The 16,996-nt window shown below is 43.5% G+C and overlaps 1 protein-coding gene across 3 annotated transcripts in view; it reads left to right on the forward strand.

The window, feature by feature from the left end:
• The window catches only part of LOC115144455 (brain-specific angiogenesis inhibitor 1-associated protein 2-like), a 150,337-nt gene continuing 133,341 nt past the window's right edge, over positions 1 to 16,996 (forward strand). For all 3 annotated transcript variants that reach the window (XM_029685510.2, XM_029685509.2, XM_029685511.2), the window contains exon 1: positions 1 to 319. In XM_029685510.2, coding sequence (XP_029541370.1) covers positions 245 to 319 — 75 coding nt within the window. In that variant the 5' untranslated portion in view covers positions 1 to 244. The remainder of the gene's footprint in view (positions 320 to 16,996) is intronic.

The raw sequence follows: 16,996 nt of genomic DNA on the forward strand, positions 1-16,996 counted from the left end.
CCTTTAAAATGGCAAGCAGCTATGATCAGGCTGCCTGCGTTCTCTGTCAGCGGGTGGTATAGCCTCCAGACTGTGTGGGCGCAGTTGAAAAGTTTCTTATAAAAGCGATGATTCCGGAGTCTCGTATTACGCGCGTCCCCCCCCTCTGTAACAATTGTTTCTTACTACGATTCCTTCCACCTACTCCGTTTCTCCTTCGTAGTATTTCTTCGAAAAGCTCCCGTCACTAAAGGAAATCTGGTCTATGGTTTTGGCTGAAGAAGGTTCCACGATGTCTCGGACTGACGAAGTACACCGTATAACGGAGAATGTCTATAAGGTAAGAGGCAGACAGCAGTCCATTCGCTCCAGCTTCAATAATGAATACATTGATAATTGTTTTGATTTAAATGGCTTGATGAGTGGTGCCTCGTCAGCTGATGAGGTCTGATAACGTGGTTGCTGTTGGATTCGTTTCGAACTTTGTTTTACGCAGAGGTCAAGATAAGCTATTCAATTAGAACAAATACAATATCCTATTTAATGAACATTGATAACGACGTTGGCTTCTATGGTGTACCTGGGGAATTTACAATCGCACCCCATCAATAGGTCTCATTGCTCTAAAAGTATAGTTTTTTTCTTCTTCTCTGCAGTGAGGGACACTGCGTGCACTAACGGCAATAGCCATAGGTTCGCATGGGACAAAACTATTAATACAAAATTCCCCAGACAAAGTTTAAGTTGAATTCGGGGATGTGTATTAAAGTGACAGTTTGCATCGAGGTAGACGGACAGTTTATGACAGTTTGCATCGAGGTAGACGGGGACAGCCTAATTTGCATGTCATGACATTGGTTTAAGGAGTTCTGTCAGACCACGGGAGGATAGTCCGCTGTAACCAGTTGCTCTAAATGGTTTTAGAAGTAGTCTACATCTGCCCACTGTCTGGTACCTCACCTGCATTTCGACTGTCCAGTCCTCCTTTATATCAACGTCTATTCATATGTTGCAGCCTATAGGCCGTGTAGTACTTAAAATGAGATATATTAAAATAAACTAACAGCTCGCACAGTAGGTGGTTCAACCAATGAAGCCTAGCTGTTGGGAGACATATGTTACTGGTGTTCTAGGAGTCTCCTGTGTTGAGAGAGAGCGATGGCACTCTTTCTGTAATTACCTTGTGAGGGGGTTGTTTGTCTCAGTGGAGAAGCACTTTGCTAACTAAGCAAATATAATAAGGCCCATTTTTTATTATTTTTTTTACATTTTTGCAATTGGGGTTAAACTGACAGATTTTTCACCTAATTGGCTCGATAATTCCAACCAGAGACCTTTTGGTTGGTTACTGGCCCAACGCTCTTCACCGCTAGGCTACCTGCCACCCTCTATTTTAGCAAGGTGGTTTGTTAGCATTGCTTTACTGGGGCAGAAGTTCACCTGAGCTGAGTACCTAACCTCATATTTTCTACTGTTTGCGTTCCTGCACCTCTTATAGAATATTAGCTCAAAAGTATTGAGGAGTTCCTGCACCTAAATATAAATGGTACCGCCGCACAATGAGTGTCGACACATATTTTAGTCCAAGTCAAGCAACGCTTGTTAGAGATTCTGAACTATGGCGATATTGGACCGATTAAAAAAAAAAATAATTCTCTACCTCTTTCCGTTGCTCTTTCACCAAGCTAGAGGAGTTGATTGAGGGAATTAGGGACCGTCCTAAACCTGTTGAAACTGCCCTGTAGTCTACAGTATTTCGGCAGGTCCTTCCCTCCTGCTATTTCCACAACAAAGCCCTGCTTTAGCAGAGCCAAGGGCGGAGGTGCTACTCTACAGTTTCACTGCACTGTGATATGTTGTCTGTGTCCCAAATGGCACCCTAGTCCCTTTTTTATAGTGCACTACTTTGGAATAGGGCTCTGGTAGAAGGTAGTGCACTACTTTGGAATAGGGCTCTGGTAGAAGGTAGTGCACTACTTTGGAATAGGGCTATGGTAGAAGGTAGTGCACTACTTTGGAATAGGGCTATGGTAGAAGGTAGTGCACTACTTTGGAATAGGGCTATGGTAGAAGGTAGTGCACTACTTTGGAATAGGGCTATGGTAGAAGGTAGTGCACTACTTTGGAATAGGGCTCTGGTAGAAGGTAGTGCACTATAGAGGTAATAGGATTCCATTTGGAACTGACTGGTTGTGCCATCCAAACAGGCTAGATTTCAGGAAGGGAAGATGAATGTGCAGCGGTACATGAGTTTGAATAACCTGTGAAAGCTGGTCCATATGGTAACCATAGCCTAGTGACTGCTGTGATCTGAGTGGTCTATACTTGACCCTATCATGGGCCAGCCACTATCACAGACAGCCCTGAGCTGTACACTCATGTGTATTCTCCCTCTGAGCTTCATGTCTAACACCTAGACCCTACCCTAAACATACCCCTCTAGGTCGACTTTCAAGGTTCAGTGGTGGTAGAACAGCCTGATGCTGAGACCTGTGGAAGATGGTTGGGGGTCCTTAACGACCTGTGGAAGATGGTTGGGGGTCCTTAACGACCCGTGGAAGATGGTTGGGGGTCCTTAACGACCGACCAGGGAGAGGAGGAACAGGTGCTCGTCTAATTAGAGCGAGAGAGAGTTGCTGATGGGAAGGCCACTGGAGGTGATGATATTTTTGCGAATGGGAAAGGGAAGCAAACCTATGTCGCTGGCTTGAAAGGCAAACGCCCTACACATTGCTCCAATGGAGTTCACTCATTTGGTGGGATTTGTAGGGTTCATATTTTGAGGATCGCTACAATATGAATATGTAGAATGACAGTCAGTCAGCGTGGAGATATTTTCCTGACCAGCAGGTTGCATCATTACAGAGCCCAGCAGAGGGAGAGGAGAGAGGGAGTGGTGGAGCGATGCAGAGAGGGAGGGAGAGGAGAGAGGGAGTGGTGGAGCGATGCAGAGGGAGAAAGATGGAGAGTAGCGGCCGACCTGGTAATCTGACCCACGGCTGGGGGCCTATTGTGGGGCGACTGATGCTGACTGGCGGGGGCTCTGTGTTTGTGTGCATGCGGCTCTTAGGCATGTAGAGTGGTGTTTGCCTCAGTGAGTCTCTGAGTATGTTCACATGCACACAAATAATTCTATATTAAACTGATTATGGCAGTATGCCAAGTATGGAAATGGTTACGTCAACTCCTCACTCTTCTTATCTTAATTGGCCTAAAGGTCAAAATCAAAGTAAGCATATGTCAATTAAAACACCTGGTTTTCTGAGCAATATTTTCAAAGACCTGACCAGACGAGGCCCTGAGGTGCCAGCTTCCATCTGATACCATACAACCATAGAGACTGGCATGTTACTGAAGAGGAGGATAGCTGGATACAATCAGATGGTACAGTATTAACAAAATGATTTATTTCATCAAGGCAAGGTGTGAACATCACTCTGTTTGTGAGCTTCGGGGGCTGATGTTTAAGAGGTAGACATGGGAGTTGATTGTCTCCGTTATCTCCTGAGAAAGGGGTGTACTTGCAGACACTCTGGCAGTGGTGCGGTGCGGTGCAGTCTCTCTGAAGACGATGCTATTGCTTGGCAGTGGTGCGGTGCAGTCTCTCTGAAGGCGATGCTATTGCTTGGCAGTGGTGCGGTGCAGTCTCTCTGAAGACGATGCTATTGCTTGGCAGTGGTGCGGTGCAGTCTCTCTGAAGACGATGCTATTGCTTGGCAGTGGTGCGGTGCAGTCTCTCTGAAGACGATGCTATTGCTTGGCAGTGGTGCGGTGCAGTCTCTCTGAAGACGATGCTATTGCTTGGCAGTGGTGCGGTGCAGTCTCTCTGAAGACGATGCTATTGCTTGGCAGTGGTGCGGTGCAGTCTCTCTGAAGACGATGCTATTGCTTGGCAGTGGTGCGGTGCAGTCTCTCTGAAGACGATGCTATTGCTTGGCAGTGGTGCGGTGCAGTCTCTCTGAAGACGATGCTATTGCTTGGCAGTGGTGCGGTGCAGTCTCTCTGAAGACGATGCTATTGCTTGGCAGTGGTGCGGTGCAGTCTCTCTGAAGACGATGCGGTGCAGTCTCTCTGAAGACGATGCTATTGCTTGGCAGTGGTGCGGTGCAGTCTCTCTGAAGACGATGCTATTGCTTGGCAGTGGTGCGGTGCAGTCTCTCTGAAGACGATGCTATTGCTTGGCAGCTCCTTGCTGACTGCGGAATCTTCAAGCTCGCTCAGATTCCAAGACTACAAGACACCGCCTGCAACATTGTGCTGTGACTCACACGTGTGTGTGTGTGTGTGTGTGTGTGCCTCAGCCTATATACTTGGCTTGGCCCTGAAAGGAGGACATCCCCACCTTCAGACAATCTGCTGTGACCAACCATCACAACCTCTGCTGTCCTACACACACACACACAAAATGTTGAAGTGTGTGTATGTCAAAGCTTAATCATCCTGTCTAGTTTGCTCAATTGGTAATCCACGAGAGAGTTTATCCATTAAATTAGATTTCTCCATTTGCGGCAGATGATCCGTTAAATGCATTTTGGCCTTGTGTTGAGATAATTGCTATCATTTCAATAGTGCTATTTGCCTGCTCCATCTCAGTGAGGTATGCTGAAATGCATCACCAAATATGATGAAAGCAAACATCTGAATATGAAAGATAATCACAATCATTCACGGGTATATATTATGCATATATATATATATATATTTTTTTTTTGTTTTACAGTGCATTCAGAAAGTATACAGCCTTATTCTAAAATGGATTAATCTACACACAACACCCCATAATGACAATGCCAGAACAGGTTTGTTTTAAATGTTTGTAAAAAAAGATAGCGAATACACCAGTATTCAGACCCTTTGCTTTGAGACTCGGGTGTATCCTGTTTCCATTGATCATCCTTGAGATGTTTCTACAAATTGATTGGAGTCCACCTGTGGTAAATTCAATTGATTGGACATGATTTGGAAAGGCATACACCTGTCTAAGGTCCCAAAAACCAAGCCATGAGGTCGAAGGAGTTGTCCGTAGTAGAGGTCGACCGATTATGATTTTTCAACGCAGATACCGACTATTGGAGGACCAAAAAAAGCCGATACCAATTAATTGGACAATTTTTATTTTATTTTATTTATTTTTTTACATTTATTTGTAATGATGACCATTACAACAATACTGAATGAACCCTTATTTTAACTTAATATAATACATCAATAAAATCAATTTAGCCTCAATTAAATAATGAAACATGTTCAATTTGGTTTTAAATAATGCAAAAACAAAGTGTTGGAGAAGATAGTAAAAGTGCAATATGTGCCATGTAAGAAAGCTAACATTTAAGTTCCTTGCTCAGAACATGAAAACATGTATAAAAGCTGGTGGTTCCTTTTTAACATGAGTCTTCAATATTCCCAGGTAAGAAGTTGTAGTTATTATAGGACTATTTCTCTCTATACCATTTGTATTTTATTAACCTTTGACTATTGGATGTTCTTATTGGCACTTTAGTATTGCCGGTGTAACAGTATAGCTTCCGTCCCTCTCCTCGCCCCTACCTGGGCTCGAACCAGGAACACATCGACAACAGCCACCATTGACGCAGCGTTACCCATGCAGAGCAAGGGGAATAACTAGTCTCAGAGCGAGTGACGTTTGAAACTCTGTTAGTGCGCTAATTAGCTAGCCATTTCACATCGGTTACACCCTGCTAACTAGCTAGCTATTTCACATCGGTTACACCCTGCTAACTAGCTAGCTATTTCACATCGGTTACACCCTGCTAACTAGCTAGCTATTTCACATCGGTTACACCCTGCTAACTAGCTAGCTATTTCACATCGGTTACACCCCGCTAACTAGCTAGCTATTTCACATCGGTTACACCCTGCTAACTAGCTAGCTATTTGACATCGGTTACACCCCGCTAACTAGCTAGCTATTTCACATCGGTTACACCCCGCTAACTAGCTAGCTATTTCACATCGGTTACACCAGCCTAATCTTGGGAGTTGATAGGCTCGAAGTCATAAACAGCGCAATGCTTGAAGCACAGCAAAGAGCTGCAGGCAAATCTCACGAAAGTGCTGTTTGAATGAATGCTTACGAGCCTGCTGGTGCCTACCATCGCTCAGACTGCTCTATCAAATCATAGACTTAGTTATAACATAATAACACACAGAAATACGAGCCTTTGGTCATTAATATGGTCGAATCCGGAACCTATCATCTCGAAAACAAAACATTTATTATTTCAGTGAAATACGGAACCGTTCTGTATTTTATATAAGGGGTGGCATCCATTAGTCTAAATATTCCTGTAACATTGCACAACCTTCAATGTTATGTCATAATTACGTAAAATTTGCAGCAAATGAGTTCCCAACGAGCCAGGCGGCTCAAACTGTTGCATATACCCTGACTCAGCATGCAATGAACGCAAGAAAAGTGACACAATTTCACCTGGTTAATATTGCCTGCTAACCTGGATTTCTTTTAGCTAAATATGCAGGTTTAAAAATATGTACTTCTGTGTATTGATTTTAGGAAAGGTATTGATGTTTATGGTTTGGTACACGTTGGAGCAATGACAGTCCTTTTTCGCGAATGCGCACCGCATCGATTATATGCAACGCAGGACACGCTAGATAACTAAACATGGTTGATGATATTACTAGTTTAACTAGTGATTATGATTGATTTTTTTATCAGATAAGTTTAATGCTAGTTAGCAACTTACCTTGGCTTACTGCATTCGTTTAACAGGCAGGCTCCTCGAGGAGTGCAATGTAATCGGGTGGTTCGAGCATTGGACTAGTTAACTGTAAGGTTGCAAGATTGAATCCCCGAGCTGACAATGTAAAAAATCTGTCGTTCTGCCCCTGAACAAGGCAGTTAACCCACTGTTCCTAGGCTGTCATTATAAATAAGAATGTGTTCTTAACTGACTTGCCTAGTTAAAGGTGTAAAAAAAAAAAAATGGCCCAAATCGGTGTTCCGATTCTTATGAAAACTTGAAATCGGCCATTCCGATTAATAGGTCGACCTCTAGTCCTTAGAGCTCCGAGACAGGATTGTTTCGAGGCACAGATCTGGGGAAGGGTACCAAAACATTTTCTGCAGCTTTGAAGGGCCCCAAGAACACACTAGTCGCCATCATTCTTAAATGGAAGAAGTTTGTAACCACCAAGACTCTTCCTTAGAGCTGGCCGCCTGGCCAAACTGAGCAATCAGGGGTGAAGGGCCTTGGTCAGGGAGGTGACCAAGAACCCCAACGGTCACACTGACAGAGGTCTAGAGTTCCTCTTGAGATGGGAGAACCTTCCAGAAGAACAACCATCTCTGCAACACCACCAATCAGGCCTTTATGGTAGAGTGGCCAGACGGAATCCACTCCTCATTAAAAGGCAAATGACAGCCTGCTTGGAGTTTGCCAAAAGGACTCTCAGGCCATGATAAACTCTTTAGCCTGAATGTCAAGTGTCACGTCTGGCGTGAACCTGGCACCATCCCTACAGTGAAGCATTGTGGTGGCGGCATCATGCTGTGGGAATGTTTTTCAGCGGCAGGGACTGGGAAACTAGTCCGGCTTGAGGGAAAGATCAACGGAGCAAAGTACAGAGAGATCCTTGACGAAAACCTGCCCCAGAGCGCTCAGGACCTCCGACTGGGGCGACGTTTCACCTTCCAACAGGATGATGACCCTACGCACACAGCCAAGACAAGGTGTAACGGATGTGAAACGGCTAGCTTAGTTAGCGGTGGTGCGCGCTAAATAGCGTTTCAATCGGTGACATCACTTGCTCTGAGACCTTGAAGTAGTGGTTCCCCTTGCTCTGCAAGGCCGCGGCTTCGTGGGTGACTGTTGTTGATGTGTGCAGAGGGTCCCTGGTTCGCGCCCGGGTATGGGCGAGGGGACGGTCTAAAGTTATACTGTTACAAAGGCAGGAGTGGCTTCAGTACAAGCCCCTGAATGTCCTTGAGTGGCCCAGCCAGAGCCTGGACTTGAACCCGGTCGAACATCTCCGGAGAGACTTGAAAATGGGGTATTGTGTTTAGATTGGGGGGGGGGGGGGTGAAACGATTTCATCCATTTTAAAGTAAGGCTGTAACATAACAATGTGGGGGGGGGAATGAAGGGGTCTGAATACCTTCACAATGTATATTATACAAATATACTGATTTATTCTATTAGAGTAAGAAACAGTCTCTGGTTGTGTCGTGAATGGAACCCTATTCATTACACAGTGGGAGCACAGGTAGCCTAGTGGTTAGAGCATTGTGCCAGTAACCAAAAGGTTGCTGGATCAAATCCCAGAGCTGACAAGGTAAAAATCTGTCGCTCTGGATGGATTGTCCCGGGCTTGTGGCTGTCTTGATTCCTGCTGATCCATCTTCCCTGCGACCTGCCCAGTCTCGTACTGTACAGCGTAGCCTACGTTGCTACCATGGTGAAGACCAAAGCCGGTGGGAGTACCATTGAGGACAGTGGTTTCTCTCTATTACAGGTGAAGGATGTTTTTAAAATAAGAAAAATAGTTCTAAAGCGGTTGGTACAATAAAATAGCTTCAACTAATAAAATAATGGATGACCTGACCAGTGAGGTCCAAGACCTGAAGAACAGTTTGCAGTTCTCCCAGGGTGAGCTCATTCAGTTCAAACAGGAGAACTGCAAGATGACCGCGTTCTGTAAACTATTGAGAGCACATCATCAGTTCTGTATGTGAAGCTATGATAATCTGATTTCTCTATCATTGTTATATCAGGGAACAATCAAGGCAGAACAACGTTGTGGAGGGAATTGCAGAATCTCCACATGAGACCTGGATGGAGTCCGAGGATAAAGTGAGGGAGATGATCTCTGAGAAACTGAAGATGGACCACAGAAAGATTTGAGGTGGAGCACGCCCACTGGACTGAAGTCACCACCGGCCCAGGTGACAGGCCCATGCCAATAGTTGTCAAGATCCTGAGGTTCAATGACAAGGTAGCTGTTCTGGAAAGAGACGACAACTTGAGAGGAACGTACATCTTTCCTCAACGAGGTCTATCCTGTACACCAGTAGAGCAAATAAATGATCACAGCCGTGAAAGCTGCCAGAGCGAGTGGGGACATTACTTCCATCCACTGTGACAGGCTCATTGTCCACCCTCCCTCTCAAAAGCCTGGAAGGGATGAGGCAGCTAAGCCTATGAGTTTCCTATCTTACACACCCCAACTGATTTAAGACTGGTAAATGTTTTTTTGTTGTCTCTTGCTTTGTTTGCTCTTTTCCATATTATGTTTATCTCTGATAAGCTACTCAGGAAAGGGCTGAAATGAGCCCATATTAATATATGTAGCCTTCGAAATAAGGTTCATGAAATCAATAACTTGCTAACATCAGATAACATTCATATATTAGCCATTTCTGAGACTGACTTTGATAATTCCTTTGATACAGCAGTTGCAATACAAGGATAGAAGAGACAGGAATGCCCATGGGGGAGGTGTTGCTGTATATATTCAGAGCCATGTCCCTGTAACGCTTAGAGAAGATGTTATGTCAAGTGTTATTGAAGTGTTGTGGTGGCAGGTTCACCTGACACACCTAAAGCCTATTCTTTTGCGATGTTGCTATTGGCCACCAAGTGCAAACAGTCAGTTTCTAAATAATATGTGTGAAATGCTTGACCGTGTGAAATGCTTGACCGTATATGTGATGTAAACCGAGAGGTATACTTTCTTGGGGATCTGACTAGTGACTGGTTTTCATCAAGCTGTCTGCTTAAGAAGAAGCTTCTCACTGTAATCTCGTTCATGTTATTAATAAAAATTATATCAAATATTCTGGACCCTCAGTTTCCTAGCGATCTCCGGACACAGCTGCGGGCTATTTGCGCAAAGGGATACAATAGGTCTACCTGATTACATTACATTACATGACATGACATTTCTTTTCCCTTTCATGAGGAGTGATTATCGAAAAACAGAGGTGGAAAGCTTTTTCAAATAGACTACATTGAGGAACTATTGTCACTTTTTTAATGGATGTAAAAAATATACTTTTTGTTTACTTGCTGTTTTGAAGTGAGAAAATTACTTTGAGATGCTCCACAGCTCATTAGTGGTGGTGAGTTAAGACGATCAGAAATACTATCATATTCCCAAATGGGCACATTTTATAAGCCTACAGTACATTAGCCTATGCCTGCTATTTGTAGTTGGGTGCGTGTCCTTACTCAACATTGACAGGCGCGCTCCAAACAAAATACAATTAATACGTTGACAACTCGTAAATGGAATTGAACAAACCAAAACGTATTTCTCATAAGTGTAGCCTAGTTTGTGATGTTGAGGAGACTAAGTTACTTGGTGTTACCTTCGATTTGTAAACTGTCATAGTCAAAACATACAGTACCAGTCAAAAGTTTGCACACACCTACTCGTTTGAGATTTTTCTTTATTTGTACTATTTTCTACATTGTAGAATAATAGTGACGACATCGATACTATGAAATGGCACACATGGAGTCATGTAGTCACCAAAAAAGGGTTCAACAGTGTGTTTTTTCTTTTTTTTTCAGAATGCGCTTGTTAAATCACCTATTTGGTGAAGTAGGCTGTGATTCAATAATAAATTAACAGGCACCGCATCGATTTATATGCAACGCAGGACAAGCTAGATGAACTAGTAATATCATCAACCATGTGTAGTTAACTAGTGATTTATGTTTTGATTGATTTAGATTTTCATAAGATAAGTTTAATGCTAGCTAGCACCTTAACTTGGCTCCTTGTTGCACTTGCATTACAGGTAGTCAGCCTGCCACGCAGTCTCCTCGTGGAGTGCAATGTAATCGGCCATGATCTGTGTGCAAAAATGCTGATTACCGAATCTTGAAATCGGCCCTAATTAATCGGTCGACCTCTCGTTTCAAACCAGTGATTTTCTTTTCAAATTAGTCAGTGCTGCACGTCTTTTGTATCCTTCTGCAACTGTAGTTGAGACAGAGGGCTACAGAGCTTTGTCTGAACCAGAGTAGCTAGCTACAGAGCTTTGTCTGAACCAGAGTAGCTAGCTACAGAGCTTTGTCTGAACCAGAGTAGCTAGCTACAGAGCTTTGTCTGAACCACTCTTACAAATAAGGTGCTAAGCATAACCATATAGGGTTCTTCGGCATGTCCCCATAGGGAACCCTTTTTGGTGCTAGGTTGAACACTTTAGAGGGTTCTCCCTAGAACCCTCTATGTAGTGTTCTTCATAGAACACCCTGTATATGGTTCTACCTAGAATTGGTAGAATCCTGAAAGGTTCTACTAATAGAACATTTTAGACGATAAAATGGCTTTCTAGAACCCTATGAACAGTTCTATCAGCCTTTAAAATTATTATTTACAGTGCCATGATAAATGATTTTTCCTCTTTCAGATTTCTCTTTTAATACAGAATGTTATCAGATCTTCAACCAAAACCTAATATTAGATAAGGGGAACCTGAGTTTATTAATTTATGCAACACACAATTCCTCTGGAAAAAAGTAATTTCCCCCTTACACTCTAACTGACAGTGGTAAGGGTAGGTAACAACATATCCGCCGCGCTGATCCGCAACATGGGGGCCCTTCAGGGGTGCGTGCTCAGTACTCCCTGTTCACTCATGACTGCATGGCCAGGCATGACTCCCAACAACATCATTACGTTTGCTGATGACACAACAGTGGTAGGCCTGATCACCGACAATGAGGAGACGGCCTATAGGGAGGAGGTCAGAGACCTGGCAGTGTGGTGCAAGGACAACAACCTCTGGTTGTCATTGGATATGTTGTTGTAATGTCATTGGGTGATAGAAGGATACTCTGTCTGTTCCTTCCTAACTCTCGTTTGCATCTGCTGTTGCTAATCCAACGGCTAGGAGGTATCACATCTGTAGTGAATAAGAGTTCATACCATTCACAACCAAAGCTCACACTGATGTTGGTTTCGTTCTGTAGTTATGATCTGAACCATTCTGACATCGGACCGTCGTCCTCACGTCCTCAGAACAGGAGGTTACGTTGTCGTCAAGGCTTTATATAGGAAGTGAGAGGGGGGCGTGTTTGAAAGGTTTTATAGCCCATGTCCCTTCACAGGGGCGGGCCACTGATTGAGCAGAGCTCTACCTTATGAAAACCCAAATCTCACATTTTAGAAGCTAAAATCACATTTCATCCCATTACGAATAATTTCATATTCAAACATTTAAATTGAACAACAATTCCATGTGAATCCCATTACTCTGATGTGTAGACTTTCCACTGTAGAGTTTGTCATCTTATCATTGATAATGTCTCAGATGACAACCGAAATGACATCATATTCATTAAGTACCACCGCATATGTTCAATTGGTCGGATTACTAGAATATAGTTCATTTCCCCCCCACCTTCTGATGTTCCCAGAATCTCTATGTTAACAACCAAGGGTTTTCCAACTGTAACCTCAGTAGGGTAGCGAGAGGAGAAAGTGGGGAAGAGGTATTTGACTGTCATAAACATACCCCCCCCCCCCCCCCCCCCCCAGGCCAACGTCATGACCCTTCTAAACAGCTTCTAACCCCCCAAGCCAAAAGACTCCTGAATATCTATTCAAATGGCTACCCAGACTCTTTGCATTGCCCCCTCACCCCTCTACGCTGACGCTACTCTGTTATCTATGCATAGTCACTTTAATAACTCTACCTACATGTACATATTACCTCAACACCGGTGCCCCCGCACATTGACTCTGTACCGTTGGTTAAGGGCTTGTAGTAAGTAAGCATTTCACCTGTTGTATTTGGCGCATGTGACAAACACGATTTGAACATTTGATTTGAACTGCTTGTGCCACATCTTTAGCTGCAATTTACTGCAACCAAATGCTTCCTGTAGTTGTTGATCAGCCTCTCACGTCGGCCCACTCTTGCATGCAAAACTGCTTTAACTCAGTGACATTTGGGGGATTTCAAGCATGAACTGCTTGTTTCAAGTCCTGCCACATCTTAATTGGGATTAGGTCTAGACTTTGACTAGGCCGTTCCAAAACTTCAAATGTGTTGCTTTTTAACCATTTCCATGTAAGTTGTGTGTGCTTTGGATTGTCTGTGCTTCATGACTCAGCTGTGCTTCAGCTCACAGATGGCCTGACATTCTCTGATACAGAGCAGAATTCGTGTTCTGAGTCAAAAGTATACCTTTTAGGACGACATGGGTCCCATTTATGGGTCAAAATTCCACAGTGAAGTGTGAGACTGTTCAACAACTACAGGAAGCCTTTGTTATGTAATTGTTGTTATTCACTCAGGTTCCTTTTATCTAATATTAGGTTTTGGTTGAAGATATGATAACATTCAGTAGAGAATTTGAAAGTGGGCAAATAATTGTTCACACCACTGTGTATCATACAGCCTTTGAGGGCCTGGTTATAACACTGTGGTGTTGGGAAACTCCTGGTTTACAGGCTACATCAGGCCTGAAATTCACATTATACTGGCTTGCAGGGTGATATTTAATTCCTATTGGAATCCAGCCGGAGACGGGATATCCACGTTTTTTACCTGCATTCAGAATGACTGCCAGTGTAGGGAAAACTAAATACTGAGGCTACCTCAATCATCTAAACTGGAACAAACATCTCAGTAACGGGTGTAAGTCCAACTGCTAACAGATTGGTTTAGTTTAGGGAAAATGTGCTGTATGCTATTTATCTTTGTAACATAACGTTTATCAGTCAATGTACATGCAAAAACAGACATTTAAAATAAACAATTCTGAAAATCACCCTGCAATAGAGCATGCTGGGAAATATGATATGGTTCTATGTAGAACCCTTCTTGCCTTCCAAAGAGTCATCAAAGAACACTTTCTTCCAAAAACGATATTAAAAGTTATAGGTATAACTCTAGGTATAACGCTTTAGCCAGAGTTGACTAGGGGAGGAGAAGGTTGGAGAGGTGGTGGTTTATCGGGGGGGGGTGCCAGAAGAGACATCTTTTCTATCCCTCTGTCTTGAAATTGCTGTGTGGGTTCTGGTTGTAATTAGATGATGAGAGAAACAGAACTGTGGAAGTGTGTGTGTGTGGAACTGCCTCCCTCCCTCAGGTAGCTTTTAGACTGACATTTAATCTCCGATTTGAGAGAGGGAGAAGGGGAGAGAGACTGAGAGGGTGTTGTTTCTGTGTGCAGGAACGGCCTGAACTTTCTCTTTCACATGATGAGTTAATGGTGATGATTCCACCCCATTTCATCTTCCTAATGAGACATTGACCTTGGGCGTAGCTCCAGGTCTCTAGTGGTACGAGCCACACTGTGTGGAATAGAGATGAGGTGCCAGGTTGCAGGGGGATTTCCCACATTTCCAAATATGGCTGCGGAAGTGCCTCCTCTCCCTGGCTGGAGTGGGTTGCACCACTGTGCGAGTCTGCACACAGATAACAGCTCATCTGAAAGGCAAATGGGCCACACACACGCACTGAATTGCCCTCCCTTGAGGACACTCGGGCATGGCAGTTTTGACCCAATAATTGACAGAGGCTTAGCGGAGGCATGTATGCAGTGCCATACCGCAGTTTCACAGGGCCCCCGTAAGGTCTGAGAAAGGGCCCCTCCCTACCCTATTTTATATATATATATATATATGATATCAAAACAAAAAAAGACTGAACATTTCAATGTATAAAGGGGCAACACAATGCCAGAGAACGCAATAAACCATTCAAATGTAATGTACTAACACGCAAGGCATCACCCCACAAGATATGAAATTTGGTATGGAGGCGCATTGACTTTAAGATGTCTAAAAGACCGCAGTCCACCTTTTTTTAATGACTTTTATATATAAGCCATTGACACCCCCCCAAAATAATAATAATATATATATTATTTTTTTTTGGGGGGGGGGGTGGTCAATGGCTTGCTTCCTACAATTACCCACATTTTACCATGGGGCAAGGATGACAAAAATGTGTAGTTTTATAGCTAATTTCATGCTATTCTAAAAATTTTACAATGAGGTTGAGGTTTTTGTATTTTTAAGTGAAATTTCCTTCAATTCTACGGTGCCGTTGAGCGGAGAGGGAAATAGCAGTTTTATAGCTAATCTCATGCTATTTTGCAATGAGGCTGAGATCCAATTTATCATTTTGAAAGCAAATTTCCTGCTTTTCTACACATTTTTCCAGGAGGCTGCTTGACGATGTTTGTTTACAGCAAATGTTGTAATTCTAAAAAAAATTTTGCCATAGCATATGAACATATGTAATGTCCACTTCGAGGAGATGGAAGGGGGGAATAACATCAGAGATGGACCATGGGAAGGGAAGAATAGCTCGATTTCTAATTCAGTCTCTAGCATTTGGCAATCATGGTCAGCATCTGTGCTCATTCAAATTCTTCAGAGCTGCCGTTGTAACGTGTGTGTGTGTTCAGCTGGACGCTTCCTTGCAGTCTGATGGAACAAGACACGTGGGTACTGGGTAGTAAAAATTGCTTTTGTATGTGTGAGAAATTTGTGTGTGGTAGCTGACTTATTTTCTTGTGTACAGTGCATTCAGAAAGTATTCAGACCCCTTGACTTTTTTCAATATGTTATGTTACAGCCTTATTCTAAAATTGATTTTAAAATATTTTATGACAAAGCAGTTTATTTTTTACATTTTAGCAAAATGTATTAAAAACAAATACCTTACTTACATAAGTATTCAAACCCTTCGTGATACGACTCGGTGGAAGGAATTGTCCGTCGAGCTCTAGGACAGGATTGTGTCAAGGCACAGATCTGGGGGGAAGGGTACCAAAACATTTCTGCAGCATTGGTGGTACCCAAGAACACATGGGCCTCCATTCTTAAATGGAAGAAGTTTAGAACCACCAAGACTCTTCCTAGAGCTGACCACCGGCCAAACTGAGCAATCGGAGGAGAAGGGCCTTAGGTGATCAAGAGTCTGATGGTCACTCTGAAAGTGCTCTAGAGTTCCTTTTGTGGAGATGGGCCAGACGAAAGCCACTCCTCAGTAAAAGCCCGCTTGGAGTTTGCCAAAAGGCTCCTAAAGGACTCTCAGACCATGAGAAACAAGATTCTCTGGTCTGATGAAAACAAGATTGAACTCTTTACCTTGAATGCCAAGCGTCACATCTGGAGGATACCTGGCACCATCCCTATGGTAAAGCATGGTAGTGGCAGCATTGTGGGGATGTTTTTCAGTGGCAGGGACTGGGATACTAGTCTGAGGGAACGATGAACGGAGCAAAGTACAGAGATCCTTGATGAAAACCTGCTCCAGCGCCCTCAGGACCTCAGCCTGGGGCGACGATTCACCTTCCAACAGGACAACGACCCTAAGCACACCGCCAAGACAACACCGGAGTGGCTTCGGGACAAGTCTCTGAATGTCCTTGAGTGGCCCAGCCAGAGCCCGGAGTTGAACCCGATCAAACATCTCTGGAGAGACCTGAAAATAGCTGTGCTGTCAGGTTGGATGGGGAGCGCTTGAGGGGATCTGCAGAGAAGAGTGGGAGAAACTCCCTGAATACAGGTGTGCCAAGCTTATAGCATCATACCCAAGAAGACTCGAGACTAATCTCTGACAAAGGTGTTTCAACAAAGTACTGAGTGAAGGGCCTGAATACTTATGTAAAAGTGATATTTTTCTTTCTAAATTTGCAAACATTTATATGTAAAAAAAGTTTTTGTTTTGTCATTATGGGGTATTTTGTGTAGATTTGATGAGGTCGCAAACAATTTAATCAATTTTAGAATAAGACTGTAATGTAACAAATTTGAAGAAGTCAAGGGGACTGAATACTTTCAGTATACACTGTATATTCTACTACTGGACTGCTATATACAGGGATGGTGTTGGTGGAGGCATATAGGATGTTGGGTGACTGATATTAAGTATGATACAAAAAGAGGACATTGAGAACCATGGGACAGACTGGGTCACCTTGATAGCTGGCAGCAGGGTAGTAAAATCCATACGCCATCTGAGTTAGACCCTCTTAGTTGGCATGGAGACCATATGACC

The sequence above is a fragment of the Oncorhynchus nerka genome, linkage group LG16 (assembly GCF_034236695.1).
Source record: "Oncorhynchus nerka isolate Pitt River linkage group LG16, Oner_Uvic_2.0, whole genome shotgun sequence".
Taxonomy (NCBI): Eukaryota; Metazoa; Chordata; class Actinopteri; order Salmoniformes; family Salmonidae; genus Oncorhynchus; species Oncorhynchus nerka.